Here is a 19132-nt window from a genome sequence, read left to right on the forward strand (position 1 = left end):
AAATCACATTTTGGAGTAGCTACACACGCCATCACGTAACACCGGAAATCTGGAGGTGGTTTCCGGGGAGAGTGGCACATCTTCCGTTGTGGTGGATCTCTGTGCTCCCGGGGTGCGCCTCCATCATCCCCGCAGACTAGAAGTCGCCGAGTCGGACTTGGGTGCTCAAGTCGTCACATTGAAGCCTGGATTTTGTTTCGTTTAAAGGAGCTTGTTTTTTCGAGCGCTTTGGTGTACTTCAGAGCGCGGGAGGTCCTGTTTCAAGAAGGTACGAGCCCAACTTCTTTTCCTTTACTTTGGGTCGTGGTTTGGGCCCCGTCTATCTGCTGGTGTAGCATTCGATCTCTTGTAAACAAGTTCAAATGCAAGTGATAGTTTAATCAACTAGGATATTGTCACGTAATCCACGCATCTACGCCTAGTGATTGGCAGAGTTTGTTGTGCGCGTGCGTGAGAATTCTCCAGGTGATAGACGCGGCCTGCCATCGTGGAAATAAACAAGTCTCTGCACTTCGACGGAATGTCCTGCTCAAATGTGTTCCGCTGAAGTTCTCGCCGTTGGCCCCACCAGAAGAGAGGACATTTTTCTCCACTCTTTTCTCATCCCTTTACCAATACCTGATGCTGGTTTTTCTGGGCGACGGTTCGACTGCGTTGAACCTGGCGACCGCCTAACAAAATGCAACCGTAAAATTGAATGTAACAAAACTTGCGGTGTGTAGAGCTTCTTCGTGTGTTTGAACTCGGTGAGTATCCCACGATCTTGTTTTATTAACTTCGGTATGCAGCAAATTAGCACTGCACCCTGTTCAAGTAGTTTTTTGTTTAGCACTTTCATGTGTTGTTTGTATCCCAAGTTTCTCCCACGCTAAGCTAGTTAGCATTCGCATGCTGCCACTCAGAGTCTGACGAGAATACGCTTGTGACTCAAATAGACGCGGTAGATTAGATGGTTGTGATTCCAGAGATGACAAACCTTGAAGAAGGCTTTTAGCTTGTTGTCTCGCGTGGACACAATGTAGACATTTTTGGTCGACTGCCGCTCGTTGAACGGGGCTGTTGGAGTTCGAAGTGGTTCTTCTGCAGTGGTGATGGGCCGAATGTGTACCGAAAGGATGGGTCGGACTTGGAACCACCACATTAAACCATCGTGCTTGTCGGATGGTGCTTCAGTCTCTTTGAAATGTACTTGTGTTAAACTACAAGTGTCAACACCTCAACTGAGTAATTTCATGATTACCACTTGAAGTCTGCTTAGGAACAATCTCCTACCATCTTATGATATGTTATTCCATCTATACGAATCCTCTACTATTGTGCTACCTTGCCTGCTGTTTCTCATTCAAATGCATGAAATGCAGTCCAATCTATTCGAGTCCCCGGCCAGATTATTTTGGCCTACTTTACTGCTTTTAGATTTTTAAAATATTAAGGCGAGTAAATCCACACTATATTGTGGAGATGTAACCCAGAAGTTAAAACATTGCAGGTGTTTGATTTTGCCACCCCACAGTTGCTCTGATTTTCTTGGAAGTCAGACTGATGCCTAGTTTAGATTTATGAAGACGCAGGATGCACTAACTAATCAATGACATTCCCCAATGCTTGGCTGGATAGTCGATGGAAAACGGCAGCTCTGTGCTGCGCTTCTACACTGAAGAAATGAATCTTCTTTAACTAATGTTATTACTTAATGGAAATGGCTACTAAACCTGCATATTTGGGGCAATCGTGAGTATCTTGTAAAATGGTTGAATCAGATTTTTTTTAAGTCTACATACATTCTATTTTCTTTTCAGCTGGCTTCAGATAGTGTAATAGTTTATAGATATAGTTAGGTGTGTTGGACTCAATTTAAAGGAGAATTAATCACCTTTGGATTGGCTGGATGTGTTCCAGTGATAAGTGAAGCCTTTGCTGCATTTAGGACTTTTTGTGCATTCCTTTTTATGATTATTTTTCTGTTCATTATTGCAATCTTATTTTACTGTACTTCGTCAAAAATGTTTTGGTTATGATCGTATGATTCACATTGTAGTCTCGGAGTTCCACAATGACGGAATTGTGGACTTGGATGATTAAAACTAGGGGTGGGATGATATGGGTAACTCGTGATTCAACACTGTGATATTTTGACCACAAAAATGATAATTTCACAACATCTGTGATATCTCAAATGGCGATATATATATATATGACTGAAAGAGAAAAAAAACCTTTAAGGGACAATGTCTGTAATAATGCATTTATTCAATGTACAAAGAAAATTGAGGTCAAAGAAACGTGCATTTCCAAACCTCCTGTCTTGTAAATGTAAGCACTGTGCAGCTGGACAAGTTGACACAACATGACACAAATCTGTAGCAATTGTTGTCCCATCCAGTGTTGAGTGCATGTATTGCAATCCACTCTCGTGGACCACCGCGCAGTTCAATGAACGTATACCAGCTACTTCAGTCTTTACGTTTCCACGAGCCCAAGATGCCAACACTGTTGCCAGCTCTCTGCGCTGTCTGTTTGTTGAAGTTCGCCAGTTAAACACAGCTCATGATGCAAACGACCTGTGTTATTAGCAGCCACGCTCGTTCCCATAACCACTTCAGAAAAACATTCGTTTATGATTGTTCCCATTTCATTAATGGGGGAAGAGACAGGGACTCGGTCCTGCAAATAACAATGATGCGCCGTATAGCCTGGATTGCAGCTGCGAGGCCTTCCTCGATGCAATGACACGAGCAGCGCCAGTGTTAATCATGTGAGAGCAGTTTCATGTCCCACACCGGCCAATGTATTTCAAGATGGAGCACGTTCACATGCTGCGGGAGATGCTAGTATTATCTGGCGTCGTGCTGATATGGTTCTCTTTTCAAAGCCGGCATGGTTTTTAGTGTCAGATCCTCGGAGGACAGACACTCATGCAGCATCATTTCTGAGTCACAACATCAGTGACAGCTGCTTGTTGGTAGATGTTTTTCTGAAAACCAAGGATTGTTACAAAGTGCGTAAGAACAATTGCTTCACCCTCAGCCTGAGACAGCAGTGAAAGAAGCAGCTCTCCTTGTATTATTCTACAGGATGAAACAAAACTCTGGAGAGACTCCAACAGTTTGGTTTCTATACTTCTCAAGTATAGAAGTTTTGTATTCAAAGTAGAGTTTTTTTTTCCAAAGAATCAGACAAAAAATGCTTCACTGTGAAATCAGTGCATATGTGGAGTCTTAATGTTAGGTCACAACAATCGACGTGAACAAGAGAGTGGTACACATTGGGCAACCACTGTTCAGATTACTGTTTGTATTACCATGGAATCTTCATGTACTCTGTCCTTGTAATGAGCAGCCGACAAGCCTTGTGATACAGATGTGCTGTGGACATGTGAGCAGCTCACCCTCTACTGAGAAGCCAGTCACAAACATAAGTGTAATATTTTGAGTGAACCTCAAGCAAAAAACTGAATTACTTCATTTGGTGTCGATTCGATGAATCTGGAAGCAGGCAACCACAGAGCTGCTAAAAACTAGGGATGTCCTGTAAACACGTTTTCGCTGTATGAGGCAGTCAATGTATATGCTGATATTTAATATCTAAAATCCTGTGTCCCCTTGTTTCTTGAAGCAGCACCATCTTGTAACCTCGGGTTAGTGCGGGGATCAGATAAAATTTGAGTCTCCATCTACTAATCTCTTCTAATGGAAACCTAACTAACTTATAGAGCGTTTTAAATCCGCCATGTTCACGTATCTTGAGTCGTTTCTCTCACATCAGAGCTGTAGGGGCTCAGAAATCAGCTGATCAAAGGCGCTGCGTCTCCAATTGCCCGAGTGGATCTCTTTTACGGCAAAATGGGAAGACCATCCAATTCACATCATTTTCACCGGTGAATTCCTGTCAGTAGGACACGCGGTGCCAGGCAGTGCTTGATTTACAAGCTGTGCGAGGTCCGCCATCTCCATGTTTAGCTTCTCTGGGTGCAATTTTACCTCAGCACTTGTCCTTCTTCCTTACAAGAACAGTATCTGGCACATTGTGTCAAATTCTGCGATATTCCCTGTTAAATATGTAGATTTGGTTTTAAGGCCCATTTTGCCCAGGGTTGCGTATGGATCCAAATATGGACAGAGCCTAAGACATAACACTGGTGTAATTGCTTTGTCCTGAAGTCGGGATCTAATAAACGGCCTCAACGACCAGCGCCTCCTACAACGCTGCCTCCATTTCATCTTTTGTGCAAGAGCTACATGATCAGTACTTCTTCCAAGGTCACCATGTTGGAGTTTGTTGTTCGTCATAAACTTTTTTGCGCTGGGCTGTTGTATTGTGTCTATTGGTTAACAGCAATACTAATGAAAGAATGTGAGCATGTTTGTGATCTGTGACAGTTGCATCATTGGAAACGGACGCCACAATTTTGCACCTAACAGGAGCATATAGGAGCCTCAAGTCAGCCAGTATTGTGGTTCTGTTATTGGGCTAGTGACTGACCAAGCATCTTGCCCTCCATATACTTTAACGGCCCATGGGGCAGGAGTTATGACAAACCCTGATAACCGACAACTTTTTCCAGCCATGGCCAGCAGTGGTTACTAATCAGTGAGGATCGAAAGCTTCCTAAATTGCCAGAATTACCGAACGCCACCCAAACCTAATCACAGTTAACGAAGACAATTTGTAACCAATCGGAAAAAAAATCACTTAAATCAATCCTTGACTTCTTCGTGTGTAACTGTCAACAAACATAACCCCCGTTCTGTTGGCAGTAGACTTTTGAAATAAGGTCCACAGATGTTAAAATGCAATTATTTGTTGTCGTACTAGTTGTTTTATGGTCGAGGTACTGAAGAACTAATGTCTCCGTTTAACTGCAATATTACTTCAACAATGGTGCTGCAGCTGCAGTAGCGGCAATGGTGTTCGTAGTGAAGTTTGGTCACAACTGCAGTCTCGTAGAAGTATCTGTAGGTGTGGCTTAAGTCTGTCTTTTTTCCTTTTGTGAGTCTGCCTCCTCTACTCCTGCGGTGTGCTCTTGTGGGGGGATGGGGAATCGCATTACTACATGACTGAGAAGTCTGGAGGAGAGGGAGGATATCATGTTTCACATCTCCAGCACCCTCTTGTCTGTCTCGCCTTGACTCCCCCTCCCACCAGCAGCAGCTTGGAGACGGAGTGGCTGAGCCTGAGGAAAACATTCCCCTCCCCCCACTCTCAGATGCAGATATACAAGTGCAGTAAGTTAGCTGCGTGTATGTGAGGTCGCTGGAGTCAAGAGCACTGGGATAGTATAAGACTAATGATATTACCATGCCTTCAAATAACTTTTGTGTCCGTGGTGGCTGCATTGACCGACCCTGTCGTGATGTCAGGGCCATCCACAGTGAAATGTTGGTACAATAAACTTGTGTGTCTCTCAGGTCCCCACATTCCCATGGAGCCCTGTGGCAGCACACCCACTTTGATACGGAGCCATTTGCTGGGTAGGAATACACACGCACACTTACCTGAAGATTACGTTTAGTTTGACAACTCTAAACACCAGTTTGTTTGAACTGTGAGAGGAGAAAAAAGCATAACACCACCTAAACTTTTTTAAAATGACAATCACGTAAAATGCAGGCCCGTTATTTTCTGAATCTTCTTTGAAATTTAAGATATAAATTCCTGCCCCCAACATCATACAATGCATCATATTCCCTTTTCTAAACAGTTTTTTTTTTAAGTTTGTACCCTGCGCTTTGCGAAACCTGACACCAAAGACGAGTGTGCTAGAGTTCATGGTCGTAGTTTTAATTATACTTCTTATACTTTTAATACAAGGAACTCAACAGTTGACACTGTTTGTTTAGTATGGATGGAAGCTCTAGCAGACTTGCTACCTCCGTGAAATATTTACACACTGGCCTGTTGACGCAGGCCTCCGAGTGAGAGAGGGAAAGCTCTCGTCTGCCGCCACTGCATTTATGAAAGGGTCCATCTTGGAGGGTCAGATTCGGGTGGCTGAACAACACAGAGCCAATCGATTGGCACATCCCAATCAATAGCAGTAAATGTCCCTTGAATCAGTAAAATGGAATCTCCCATAGTTGAATGTGTTGATGGACTTTTGGGATCTTTGCAGGGTTCTGGACATGGAGACCCAGTGAAACACCGCTGGACCAGTGACACATCTTTCCTCACATTCGGACTACTCCTTACTATCCTGGACAACAAGGGCGAGGCCCAGACAAAGGCCTATGATATCTTCAAGTCACTGCCTCTTTGCTTCTTTTACTTTTTCAAACTTTTAAAGCCGTCCAGTTCGATCCTTTTGCAGTTCCCGTTCTGGAATAATGGGCTCTGGACCATTCTTGGCTTTTGCCGTAATTTTTTTACTGGCCCTCGGCGTTCATGGTGAGATGTGAATGGCCCTGTTCTAACTCTTGTTCTTAAAACAAAACTGACTCATGAGTGTAGGGGTCTACACAATTGGACTGTTACGCTAATGTGCGTTTACAGACTTTAACTGTGAGAGCGTGGGTCCCCATACATGAACTATGACGTCCTAGATTTTGACAGCAAGACCCCGCAGACTTGGACCGTGAGGGTTGCTGAATGGGTTATTTCCTTGAATGAAGAAAGTTTCCGGAGTTTTTGTTTTGTTCCCCAGCGGCAGCTTACATTTCTCTCCACTGGAGCTTCCAATAGGAAACAGTTGATGACTGAACAGGAAGTGAGAGAGGCAACAATAGGTTCAATTACTTCCTGCTGGCCTGCATGTGTGTGCGCGTGGTCGTTGATTGATATGAACTTGGTGTTTCAGACTATTAAATTGCGTCTTTGCTAGGCAAAGTTGATTTTAAAAAGTTAGATAAAACGAGAACAGAACTCATTTAGTCATGAATTAGCAACCAAAGATATTCTATACTGGCGGCACAATGGAGCAATGGTTAGCGCTGCTGCCTCTCAGCAAGAAGTTTCAAGGTTGGAATCCAGCTTTGGCTCTTTCTGGATGGAGTTTCAATGTTCTCCCCTCACAATGTTTATGCAAATTAACCAGTAGCTGTTAGCAGTGAAGCATGCGTACGTGCATACAGCTGGAGACCAGTGCTGAAAGGATTTGATGTCTCCGCGGTGATTGGTAGTGAATGGAACATGTGAGAGAATTGCCTAGCTCTAACACAAGGGGAATAATAAATCAGAATAACATGGAAAAATTGAATTAACTGTAAATCCTGTGGTCATTGCGGGCGTTGGATAACATGTTCAGGTAAACTCAGCCTTTTGCTTTGCCCCTCTCACTGGACTCCCATGCTTATGATTTCAGCTGCTGGTCAAAACCCGGATCATGTTCTGCATGACACCGGAGTCAAACCAGATACCAGAAGGCTCGGAGATGATTCAACCATCGCCCCTGAGGATGCTGCCCGCTTCCTCAGCTGCTACTGTTCTGGCCATTGTCCAGATGACGCCACCAACAGCACCTGCCAGTGAGTAGTGAATGGTTGAGGAAAGCAGTGGAGCAGAGAATGCTCACAGTGTATGCTGTCATATGGCCATCGTTAAGAGTTAAAGGGCATGTTTGTCAATGGTAGGGTTAGAAGGCGATAGATGGGTAGGAAGCGATGACCAGATTGGGCCACTGGAGAATGTACAGTTGAGGGTCGCTGTAGACACTGGTAGTGCGGCTTTGGACTATTTGAATCGAGGGGAGAATACAAGCCAGGGTGGTAGTTGTCATGGGTTTGGGTTAGTCAGGACAGTGGAGGATTCTTCTTGGTGAGGGGCAGATAATTAAACTGGTGTCTTTTCAGGACTAATGGTCAGTGTTTTGCAATAATTGAAGAAGATGAGCATGGAGACACAATCCTGACGTCTGGGTGTATGAAGTACGAAGGTTCTCATTTCCAATGCAAGGTAACTTTAACTTACGCACACTCTGACATGCTCACGTTCTAACCAATTCTCCCCTATCGTGATAAAGGACTCTCCAAACTCTCGGACTCGACGAACTATTGAATGTTGTGACTTTGACTTCTGCAACAGGGACCTGCAACCAACACTCCCACCTCTGGCTCCCTCAGGTACTGCATGCGTGTGCATCAGCAAACTTTTTCTCCTTTGAAGTGGTGTAGTCAGTTGGTCAAAATAATGATCTTGACTCAGCTAAAGTAGTTGGAGATGGGCATTATTGATATGGCTGTTATGATGAACCGTTTTGAGTTCTAAGAATCATTTTACAGAATGGTTCAAGTAGGCCGGTGGATCAGTTTGGGACATGTTTTTAGTCAAATGTGAATTGTATGCGTTTCCAGTGTGGACTTCTAACACCCGAAAGTGTCCCACATATGCATTGGAGAACATGGTGATGACACACACACACACACACCCACAGCGAGTGTGCTTGGTGTTTGTAAACGTAAAGCGTATCTGCCGATTTTAAAGGTGCTCTCACACACACACACACACACACACACTCACACACTCACATAAGCACAACGCATACAGAAGACGATCTGTATTGAAGGGGCTGATCCCGCAGAGCTGGTTATTGATCAGTTTTGAAAGTCCCCTCAACTGAAGCTCTCGTATTTCTGCTGTGATTTGAGGTTAAAGCCGTTTGCTGCGCAGCGATAGTGGCGGTATCAGCTCAATTTATGTTGCTGTTTTGCTGACACAGATTCATGCATAGCCTCGGTATGACATGAAGTTTATGCACTTTTGTGACTGCTTTAACTGATCTCTTACTTGTTGACGAGGTGTAGGACGGATGAATGCGACCTGCTCTTTCAGATTGCAGTTGCATCGGAAACATATCAGATTTATTTCTACATATGAAAGAGGCTTCCGTCTGAGGTAAAAAACCATAAACATAAAGCAGATGCATTACATTGGTATAGTCATAGTCCCGTACAGCTTGTTGGAAACGCACAGTTGGACACCTGGGATCTGTTTCAAGAAGCACCTGGTCAGAAATCTAGATGTCTTTTTCAGGGACATGACATATGTATATTTCAGGGATATGACATAGTGTGTATATAATTGGAGTTAATGCTTTGCCATGTCACAGGTGTATTTATCATAGGCCTGTTCTCAGCAGGACAAATGTGAAGTGAATTCTTAATTTTCAGCTGTTTATTTCAATCCCATGTTACAGCACAGAAGCAGCAGTAAGTGATGACTGCAACATCTGTTCTGTTTTTCCAGAGGGAACGCCACACTTGATCGCCTTCCTCGTCGCCATGGTGATCATTTGTTGCACCTTTATCAGTGTGACAGTGGTGTGTTACTACAGGTAATTCTGCTGCAACAGCTGGACGGTATCACTCACATGCCACTCACTTTTGTATTCTGGTGTGTGTCAGGAACAAGTGGATGGCAGAGCGTCAGAGGTACCACAGTGATGTAGAACAGGAAATTTTCATTCCTCCTGGAGAGTCCCTGAAGGATTTGCTCGTCCAGTCCCATAGTTCGGGCAGTGGTGCCGGACTCCCTCTGCTAGTATGTTGATTTGTGTGCAGTTAAGTCTACTGTGGTATTAATAACAGACATAACTGCTGTGGTCTCCAGGTGCAGCGGACCATCGCCAAGCAGATCCAAATGGTGCGTCAAATCGGGAAAGGTCGCTATGGTGACGTATGGCTCGGCCGCTGGAGAGGAGAGAAAGTGGCTGTCAAGGTGTTTTTCACCCGAGAGGAAGCCAGCTGGTTCAGAGAGACAGAGATCTATCAGACGGTTCTGATGAGACACGACAACATCTTAGGTATCCGCCCCCTTACACTCCTCCTCACACAGTCCTGACTCGGTCACCCTCTGTCTTCTGATATCTCAATGTCTCTGGTCCTTCCCCAGGCTTCATTGCGGCTGACATCAAGGGCTCTGGTTCCTACACACAGCTCTTTCTCATAACAGATTACCATGAGAACGGTTCTTTACACGACTTCCTGCGCCTCAGTACTCTGGACACGGCCTCACTGCTTCGTCTGGCTTACTCAGCTGCCTGTGGACTCTGCCACTTGCACACAGAGATCTATGGGACACAGGGGAAACCAGCCATTGCCCACAGAGACCTAAAGAGCAAGAACATCCTGATTAAAAAAAACGGAACCTGCTGCATCGCTGACTTTGGTCTGGCGGTCAAGTTCAACAGGTGAGTCTGCCTGCCTGTGTCAGGCAGTTGCATAAGATAGGATGCAACTATATTTAACACGTTTCCTATATTTCTCTTTGCCTCCTTAGTGACACCAGTGAAGTGGACCTTCCTCTCAGTACTCGGGTCGGGACTCCGCGCTGCATGGCGCCCGAGGTTCTGGATGAAAGTCTCAACAAAAACCACTTTCAGGCCTACATCATGGCTGACATGTACAGCTATGCTCTGGTGCTCTGGGAGATGAGTCGGCGCTGCATTACTGGAGGTACACGACACGCGTTGCAAGGACAGTTCTCTTGGCTTGCATTTATGGAATATCCTTAGATCTGCCTGACTGGAGGCCGAGCTGTCCACCTTTGTGTTCTTGGCTGTTTTGCCTCTAAAGCACTATGTGAACAGCATTCTCAAATGTGCTATGACAATAATGCTTTATTGTTATTTACAAAAACATTTGCTGAAATACGGACGTGTTTTACGCAGGCATGGTGGAAGACTACCAGCTACCCTATTATGACTCAGTGCCTTCTGACCCATCATACGAAGACATGCTGGATGTCGTGTGTGTGAAGGGACTTAGACCAACTGTTTCCAACCGCTGGAACAGTGACGAGGTGACTCAAAGAACACACACGGCCAAGCGTATCAAAATGCATCTAAAATGTGTTTTGACTCGTCTGTGATTCTCCATAGTGCCTCCGTGCCATGTTGAAGCTGATGTCAGAGTGCTGGGCCACTAGTCCTGCGTCCAGGCTCACCATCCTCCGGGTGAAGAAGACTTTGGCCAAGATGGTGGAGTCTCAGGACATCAAGATCTGAAGCGGTCACCTTGGTATCTGACTGGACCATCGGTGATAAACAGCTATTGGAGCTCACACTCCGGCCCTCTCATTCTCATCTCCGTGGAAACTGACATGCAAGATGCTTTCTGTGAAAGCAGAACAAGACTGATGACTGCCGGCTTGGGGCTAAAAGACACTTCCTGTTGAGAGGTGGCAACTTCCTGCCATGTGGAGTACTATACATAGTCATGTAGAATCTTCATATTGTGGTGACTGTTCTTGTCACTGAACTTGTGTAAATAAATGTTACCGTCCTGTGGCGTGAGCGGCGCTAAGGTTCTGACACTTGCATGCTATCTCTTATTCCAGCCCCTACAATTCTCCAGGTAGTTGATCTTTTGTGATTTAATGTTTTATTTACAGACAAATTTGTTTCCACTTTGAAAACGTTTGTTTGGACAAATAGTGTTGCTGTGCCAACACTGCTGGATGGATATATGTCACTGCATCTGAGAGGAGGACGGTGTGTGTACGCGCATGGCTGGTCCTCATAAGGGTTTGGGGATTCAAACGGCAAAAATGAGTAGGTCATTATAAATGGGTTTCAGTTTAGGGTACCGCTTAAGGTTAGCCGCTTGTTGTGGATGGTTAGGTTTAGGGGAGAGGCTGGGGAAAGGGTGATGGCCATGAGAGGTCCCCACCAGGATAGAGATACAAACATGCGAGTGTGTGCATGCACATTTCTTAAAACAGCAATATAAAACTGCATTAATTCTGTCCAATTTATAACAAAGTATATTTAGTAAACGAATGTACAACTCCTTTAAATGTATGCTTTTTTTTTTTTCAACTTATGATAAAGAAACTTTTTACACGCATGAAATTAGTGATCAAAGTTACAGTTCTGTCTGAGATTGACATCCCCAGATCACAGATGGACAGCACCTAGGAGCTTCGGCTCATGGACAATTTTAAATGAGGCTTGAGAAGTTTCGATCAAAGTGCTGTGTTTGTCCGCCCGGGCCTGGCCTTGTCGATGTTGTTTTGGCAGGATCCTTGGAGCGAGTGCCACAATTTCTTCATATTTTGCAGTAAAAAAAAGGCTTTTTTACTTGGTGTCTGTGTAAGCATTTTGCAAATTTGTTGAAATGCCAATGTAAATTTGTGTGGATATGAAATGACTTCTGAATCATCCTTTCAAATCAGTTCTCATTCATCAGGAGCAACATTTTCCTCAATTACGTAGGGAGGCAAGTTACCCTTCATTTCACCATTATACTGGTTTCTATTGGTTCGTAAATGTTGCCCCCTACTGGTAGAAAAACAAGGGACACGCTGTCCTTCCCACTGCTTCACTCATCCTATGTGACTCGATGGCGCTTGAGTCGCCGTCCATTCAAATTCATGTCATGCTTCCAATGTGCGACCAAAAATGTCCAGCAACTGGGTGTGAAGTTCACCCCAACTGTAAACATTCATGCTTAACTTTGACGATTGAAAGTTAAATATTAGCAGTGTTGTTGTTTGTAGTTCTATGCCGACTTGGGACCGGTTCCAGTCCCGGAACTTCCGGCGGACCGCATCTGGCAGTGACAGACACACTCATTAACCTGCCTAAGAAAAAGGAAGTCGCGAGAGAGATGTTACGAAACAGACCAAATTAATAAAAGTATGTCCGGAAGGAAAAATCTGAGTGGAAATGTTACGTGGCAGAAAGGAAAATGGACATTACAAAACTAGCAATGAGATTATTGCGGAATCAGAAGACGGTTATATTTACAAAAGCATATTGCCTTTCCCGCGAGCGTTTTATCGATATCTCCGTCCACACGTGGAGATCACATTTTTGTCTTTCAACGCCATGATATTTTTAAGAAATATTGATCTATTGGCCACACTAGTGGACACTGCTCGCAACATCTTGTAGAGACGAAAGATTACACTCTTTTTAATCAGACAAATATCGAAGGAACACAGGATGCACAAAAATGAGACAAATGCAAATATGACATACATTACTCAGCGCAGCATTAATATTGATAAGAGCATTGTTAATAATAATTGTCCAAACATTTCCCCACATTTTTCTTTACAAAAACAACTTCCCCGAGGACGAGATTCAGTCATCGATTCTTCTCGGTCATTTCAATTCCACATTGCCAAAAGCAAAACTCAAGAAAAGCTCGAGTCTCAATCGTTAAGAACAATGAAGTAATAATAATCTGTGTGGAAAACAACATACAAAAATTGTATCCAGTCGAATTGTGATCGCATATTAAATCTGGTAAATCCCTGATTTGTATGCTGTAATCTAACGTACTCGAAAAGCAAAACGAACCCACAATTATGTTTTCGATCAGGCGGCGCATTGGGCACCCCAGTCCCTGGACGTGCGGCAAGAAAACCCCGTGTATGCTGCTGCAGGACCCTTTTCTCTGGAGCCGCCATCAGCACCGATCGAGGTAAGATGGCCCTCGTCTTTAACTCGTTTTTAACACGTAAACGCCGTAGCGTGCCGCCAGCAGATACAGTACATATGTTCTGGGATAGCAGCGCGGACATTTTACAGGTTGTCTGTGTTTGATGATTCAGCTGATCGAGGGGCAAAAATGCAGATCTTCGTGAAGACCCTCACTGGGAAGACCATCACTCTTGAAGTGAGTACAACCTCCAATAGTGATGTCGCGTGACAGGAGTGTGAACGCTTGAGTGTAACTGGGGGTCGGTGAAGCAAAAGCGTGGCTAGGCTAACGGCTAACTTGAACACGTGACTCGCCGCACTCCTGAGTGTTGTCCCGTTCCATTTGAGGATGTGAATTGTGTCTGTGTGCAGGTGGAACCTTCGGATACCATTGAGAATGTGAAGGCTAAGATTCAGGACAAGGAGGGTGAGTTTCCTGCTCCAACTGCTGAGGCGAGCGTGAGTGAGCTATGAGGCCTGCGTCTCAGGGCCGGGCGCGTGGCTGCACGCGAGGGTCTGGGCGCTCGGTGTGGGAACAAAAGTGGATGAAACCTTATGATTAAAAAAAACAAACGTGGTGGAATGGCTGCGCACAGCGTAGCTCCTGTCAGCGAGCGAGTTCCGGAGTTTACACGGACTCGGTTGCGCTCGTATTCACCGCCGTTCAGTGGAACGTGCTCTCTGTACAAAGCGTCCAGACGCGTCGTTTTCTGCGTCAGAACGTCGGAGGAGCAGCAGTAACAGTAGCTTGTTGGAGATCTTCCGGAAACCTATTGACTCGATGTGGACCTGTGCGTCATAACACCGGCTCACGTGCAAGTTTACATGCGGTGAATAAACCAAACGTTCCTTGTGTCACAGGACTGCAGACAGAGACAGAGTTGGAGGAGAGATCATCAAAGGAGTCATTACTTCTCATGAGAAATGCTTGACATGTGACATCACAGCTTATTACCTCAGAACTACCTGACAATCTTGGTTTTGATACACGCCTGTCTGTCAATTCAACTAAATAATCCTACATCTTAAATAACTTCAAATGAATGGGAATCTTTTTTCCCCTCCAACAACTGCAGATTGGAGCAGGCCATATCACCCAGACAGCATTGTCTGTGGTACTGTTCGTCGGGTGCAGCTGAGGACTCTGGGGTCCTTTTAAAGAGTGCTAGCATGAATCCACTTCTCTGACCCAAATGTAGTCGGTGGGCAAATTAGTGTTTACTCGTTAAATGCATGTTGTTGCTGGTTTGTTTATGTCGAGTTGTCATGGTTGCAGGGATTCCTCCCGACCAGCAGAGGCTGATCTTTGCTGGCAAGCAGTTGGAAGATGGACGGACGCTGTCTGACTACAACATTCAAAAGGTGAGAGGGAATGTAGTGATGCGTGGCTGACGTGACATGACGTGACGTGACGTGACGTGTCTTTGCACAGGAGTCCACGCTTCACCTGGTCCTGAGGTTGAGGGGTGGAGCGAAGAAAAGGAAGAAGAAGTCTTACACCACTCCCAAGAAAAACAAACACAAGAGGAAGAAGGTCAAGCTGGCTGTGCTCAAGTACTACAAGGTACCTCCACGGAGCCATCATTTTGCTTCTCCAGCATGAACGCTCGCCAGAGTGTTCTGGGAAGGAGCTCTTGTTGACATGGCTTTGCTCTGACCTCAGGTGGACGAGAATGGCAAGATCCACCGACTCAGACGGGAGTGTCCAGCAGATGAGTGTGGTGCTGGCGTCTTCATGGCGAGTCACTTTGACCGCCATTACTGTGGGAAGTGCTGTCTCACCTATTGCTTCAATAAGCCTGAAGACAAGTGAATCCTCTCCCTTGCAACTGTTCCACCCTTGAATAAAGAGTCTTGACTAAGCTTCTTTGCCTCTTGTCATCCCCATCCAGTTCAACAGGAGCCAACTGTGCAAACACTTTGAGAACCCTTTGTTGTCGTGGTGGTGTGGGGCTTGAGTGGGAGGGTGAGTTGCCAAACCTATTTTGGGGCAGTTCATTATTCTGGTGGGAAGTCAGTAAGTTGGTGGCTGACTGAGTTCGATGTCCTATGGCCTTTGTTAGTCCCACAGTGGGGAAATGAAGTATTAAGTTTGTTAGACTGGCCTTTTGAAATCATGCTGCCTTGTGATTTCCATATATACGTCATATATAGGATCCCCCACCCCGCCCGAAAAGTAAGTGAGCCACCATGTCTCTCAAACTTCAGCAAAGGTCAATGCAGACGACCCGGATGCCGCTCCATGGAGACACCTCAGAAGAAATGGCTCTTGTGGAAAACGCTGTGAGACCCTCGGGCCTCACAGCCCCGGCCACATATGCCTTCTCAATATCAGTGAGCAGGACACTGAGAGCGTTGCCTCACCATCGGAGGGGAATCGTCTGCGCTCCTGTTGGTTGCATGTGGAATGTATCTCCATGGCCGTGTGTTGAACGGTTGAACCGCTCTCTGTGAGGCAGGGTTGTCTAGACATGTGGGCACAATTATTGGTGCCCTTCGTTTAATGGAAGAAAAACTGACAGTGGTCACAGAAATGACTTGAATCTGGAAAATGTAATAACAAATAAACTTCAATGAAACTGGGACATCGCTTTTCAACCACGCTTCAACAGAAAAAACCCTCATCAAAAACCCCAACATGATTTTGGAAATAGCTCATGTAAGACGATTTTACACTCAGAGCGCCGCCTCCCGAGCTGTGGAAGTCAGGGCAAGTCATCAGCGCATAATCCACGGCAGTAAATAGTCACTGTGTCGCACCTGCCTGACCCCCAGGAGGAACCCGGGCCTTGCTGGTGTCACCTGAGCGCTCAGCTCTCCCCCCTCCTCGCACTCTGGATGCCAGTCTGTGGCTCCTTGTTTCTGCTGCTGCGTGTTTTGGGTGAGTCACTTGTTGGTTTACTGCTCACAACGAGTTTGTGAGCTGAGTGTCAGACTCGGTGCCAATGTATCCCCAGAGCTCGTTCTGTTTTGGGCTCATTGAGATTCAAATCAAGATCTTGTAAGTGAATGGCACATTCAGATTGTGGTAAACTTTGAAGAACAAGCTTGCTGTTGGACATAAATTTATGGAGTCTTAGACCACCTAAAGCACACAGTTGTGTTGCCTCCTGTGCAAGCTGAACAGCTTGGCTCGCATCTGCCACACTTGTAACACCATCGTCAACATAAAAGTCTTTCATGATATACTGTGATCCAAGAGGAAACTGACCTTGGTTCTCTTTTGCCAGATGTTTGAGTCCGTAGTTGGCACATCCAGGCGATGATGCTGCACCAAAGAGATGGACCTTCATTCTGTATTCGGAAGGCTCTGCTGTAAGATCTCCATTTTTCCACCAAAGGAAACGTAGGTAGTCTCAGTCAGGTTCAGGCACATGAAACTGATGAAACATCTTTTCAACATCACTCATCACGGCAATATGGTGTTGTCTGAATCTCAGAAGAATGCCAGTCAGACTGTTCATGAGATCAGGACCTCGAAGAAGATGTTCATTGAGGCTTGTTCCTTGGTATCTTGCAGAACAGTCGAAGACCACACAGAGCTTACTTGGTTTTTTGGTGTGATAAACTCCATGGTGTGGAATGTACCACCTTTCTCCTTCCTTTCCACCTTGGTTCACTTCTTCTGCATCACCTCGGTCAATGACTTCACTCATGAACTTCACATAATGTTCTTTGTACATTTCATCCCTCAGCTATTTCCTTTTCAGGTGGCCTAGTCGCACGACTGCATGTTGTTAGGGAGATGTGGTCTTTCCTTAAATGGTAGCGGTATTTCATATTGTCCTTGATCATTTTTGCTGATGTTTTCCCTCATTATATTGAGAAAGAGAATGTCATCTTGAGGGTTAGGGTTAGGGTTAGAAATCAGACTCCAGGTTCTGGAGTCTGATTTCTATGTCCTTGAAATCAGACTCCAGAACCTTAATGACATCTAGTGGTGTCACCGGGGGAAGTCCCTTGACAGCAACTCTGTGGCAAATGTTGCTGATGCCAGATTTGTTAGGGAATGATGAACCGCCAACAACACTCCAACCCAAGTCAGTTCGAGACGCATATGGCTCATTATCTCCTCCCAGAATTACTTGTCGTGGTGCCAACGCTTGAGAGCAGTTGTAGCCGATTAGAAGACCAACGTCACATTTTAGTGGTGGTGGAATCTCTTGAGCTATTTGTTGAAGATGGTTCCACTGTCTTGCAGTTTCACACGTAGGAATGTGTGCTCGACTTATTGGAATGCAGTCTCGGCTGTAAGCTGGTAGGAATAGGAATAGCCTTTATTTGTCATTGTACCACAAGTAGTAACAACGAAATTGAACTCCCGTCCGACATGACATAACAAGACATAACCGGCAGGACAGAAGTAGCGATCATAGTAAGAATAGAGAACACAAGGAGGAGGGAGGAAAAAAAGCAACTCCCAAACTAGGCTCCTGTGAGTGGGGGCGCAGTGTGGGTATCGGAAACAACACCTCAGCACACGAGCACATTGAAGACACAACAACAGAACTCAAGGACTGCACATATCGGAGGGGGGAGGCAGTTGGGATGGGAGGACTTCCAGTGCAGATGAGGGAAGCCGCTGCCATTCAAGGTGCCGCCATTCTTTCTGCGCTGAGAGGGAGGGAGGCACAGTGGGGGCCAAAGAAGGTGTTGAAGACAAGGGTGAAGTGTCAGTGATGGGAATGGAGGTGGGGGCGGAGCAGCTTGTCTGCAAAACTTCCAGGAGAGTTGAGCAACCTCTGGAGGCCGGTTGTATCTGGGAGCCGATGAAGATAACTTGTTTTGGGTCAGGCCCATGCTGGAGTTTTCCATCTGCCCTTGAGTCTCTCTGAGTCTCCTGGTGGCTCGATCCAATATGTCCGAATTCGATGGCCAGCTTCAGCCAAGCCGAGCTGACAGCTTCTCCATGTTGTTATCCATTCCGCGAAGGTGCTCAGAAATCGCCTCCAGCTTGCGGCTGAGCTCACCTGTCGCTTGAGTCTGAGTGCTGGCAGCCCTGCACAATCCCTCAGTCATGACGGGCAGCTTCTCCATGGGCACATGTGCTGCCAACAGTTTCTGAACTTTGCGATAGATCAGCAGGGAACCTGTTATCATATATCCAATTATGAACACGTCTTGGTGGTCCAGTTCTTGTTTCCCTCCAGGCCTGTGTTTCCGGACCCGCTCGATCAGTTCCGAATCGTGGTAAGGAACCTCCGGGTGTGTGACTCGCGCTGGTAACAGTATGTTTCCAAAAGAAAAATCGCTGGGTCGCTGCTTGTCCGACCAAGTTTATTTTGTACAACAACCAGTTTCAGGTGCCGCGCTCCCACACTCTCTCGCTGTGGCACACCCCTCACGTCAACACATGCCCACCTGAGCGAACTGGCAACACCTGTAATAGTGGAGTCTGGAGTCTGGTGGCTGCGGAGGTGAGTGTAAAGGGTGGTGGTCAGTCCACCTTCCCTAGCTCTGTAGATGTGTTGTTTGAGTCTGGTGAGTATTGAATTTTGGGTTTCTCCGATGTATATTTTGTGGCATGTTGAACAGGTTATTGCATATATCATGTTGGTGGAATGGATGTTGTATTGTTGTGTGATGGACACTGATTTGTTGGTGTGTCTGTTGTGGATAGTGGGTAGGTGTTTGTATTTATTGTAGTGTGGTGTTTTGGTCCGAGGTTTGTTTTGTGTGAATTTGGATTTTATTAATAGTTTATGTAGGTTAGGATTCTTTCTGTAAGCTAATAGGAGTTATTATGTTGGTGTTTGGGAGAGAAAAGGTCGA

The 19132-nt window shown here is 45.5% G+C and overlaps 2 protein-coding genes across 3 annotated transcripts; both read left to right on the forward strand.

The window, feature by feature from the left end:
- Positions 1-73: 73 nt before the first annotated feature.
- On the forward strand, positions 74-12010 carry LOC128764641 (bone morphogenetic protein receptor type-1A-like). Of its 2 annotated transcripts, none has more exons than XM_053874548.1 (13): positions 74-268; positions 5409-5471; positions 6113-6384; positions 7298-7460; positions 7785-7887; positions 7955-8054; positions 9178-9265; positions 9336-9471; positions 9541-9733; positions 9823-10120; positions 10210-10385; positions 10601-10731; positions 10811-12010. In XM_053874548.1, the coding sequence occupies exons 3-13, from the start codon at positions 6324-6326 to the stop codon at positions 10934-10936; spliced, it is 1575 nt and encodes a 524-aa protein (XP_053730523.1). In that variant the 5' UTR covers positions 74-268; positions 5409-5471; positions 6113-6323; the 3' UTR covers positions 10937-12010. The 2 variants fall into 2 exon arrangements, with proteins under 2 accessions (XP_053730523.1, XP_053730524.1); XM_053874549.1 differs by lacking the exon at positions 74-268 and adding an exon at positions 327-746.
- Positions 12011-13314: 1304 nt separating this feature from the next.
- Positions 13315-15223, forward strand: rps27a (ribosomal protein S27a). Its single transcript, XM_053874551.1, has 6 exons — positions 13315-13361; positions 13492-13556; positions 13733-13787; positions 14637-14722; positions 14793-14924; positions 15024-15223. Exons 2-6 carry the CDS (start codon positions 13509-13511, stop codon positions 15171-15173), a joined length of 471 nt encoding a protein of 156 aa, XP_053730526.1. The 5' UTR covers positions 13315-13361; positions 13492-13508; the 3' UTR covers positions 15174-15223.
- The last annotated feature ends 3909 nt before the right edge of the window (positions 15224-19132 follow it).

Source organism: Synchiropus splendidus, chromosome 9 (assembly GCF_027744825.2).
Source record: "Synchiropus splendidus isolate RoL2022-P1 chromosome 9, RoL_Sspl_1.0, whole genome shotgun sequence".
Lineage (NCBI taxonomy): Eukaryota > Metazoa > Chordata > Actinopteri > Syngnathiformes > Callionymidae > Synchiropus > Synchiropus splendidus.

Bases quoted from the DNA above. Each gene is read 5' to 3' on its own strand.
- rps27a (XM_053874551.1), top strand. From the start codon at position 13,509: ATGCAGATCTTCGTGAAGACCCTCACTGGGAAGACCATCACTCTTGAA. The intron at 13,557-13,732 runs GTGAGTACAACC...GTCTGTGTGCAG, and splicing joins GGAAGACCATCACTCTTGAA to GTGGAACCTTCGGATACCAT. The intron at 14,723-14,792 runs GTGAGAGGGAAT...GTCTTTGCACAG, and splicing joins CTGACTACAACATTCAAAAG to GAGTCCACGCTTCACCTGGT.
- LOC128764641 (XM_053874548.1), top strand. From the start codon at position 6,324: ATGGGCTCTGGACCATTCTTGGCTTTTGCCGTAATTTTTTTACTGGCC. The intron at 6,385-7,297 runs GTGAGATGTGAA...TTATGATTTCAG, and splicing joins ACTGGCCCTCGGCGTTCATG to CTGCTGGTCAAAACCCGGAT. The intron at 9,266-9,335 runs GTAATTCTGCTG...GGTGTGTGTCAG, and splicing joins ACAGTGGTGTGTTACTACAG to GAACAAGTGGATGGCAGAGC.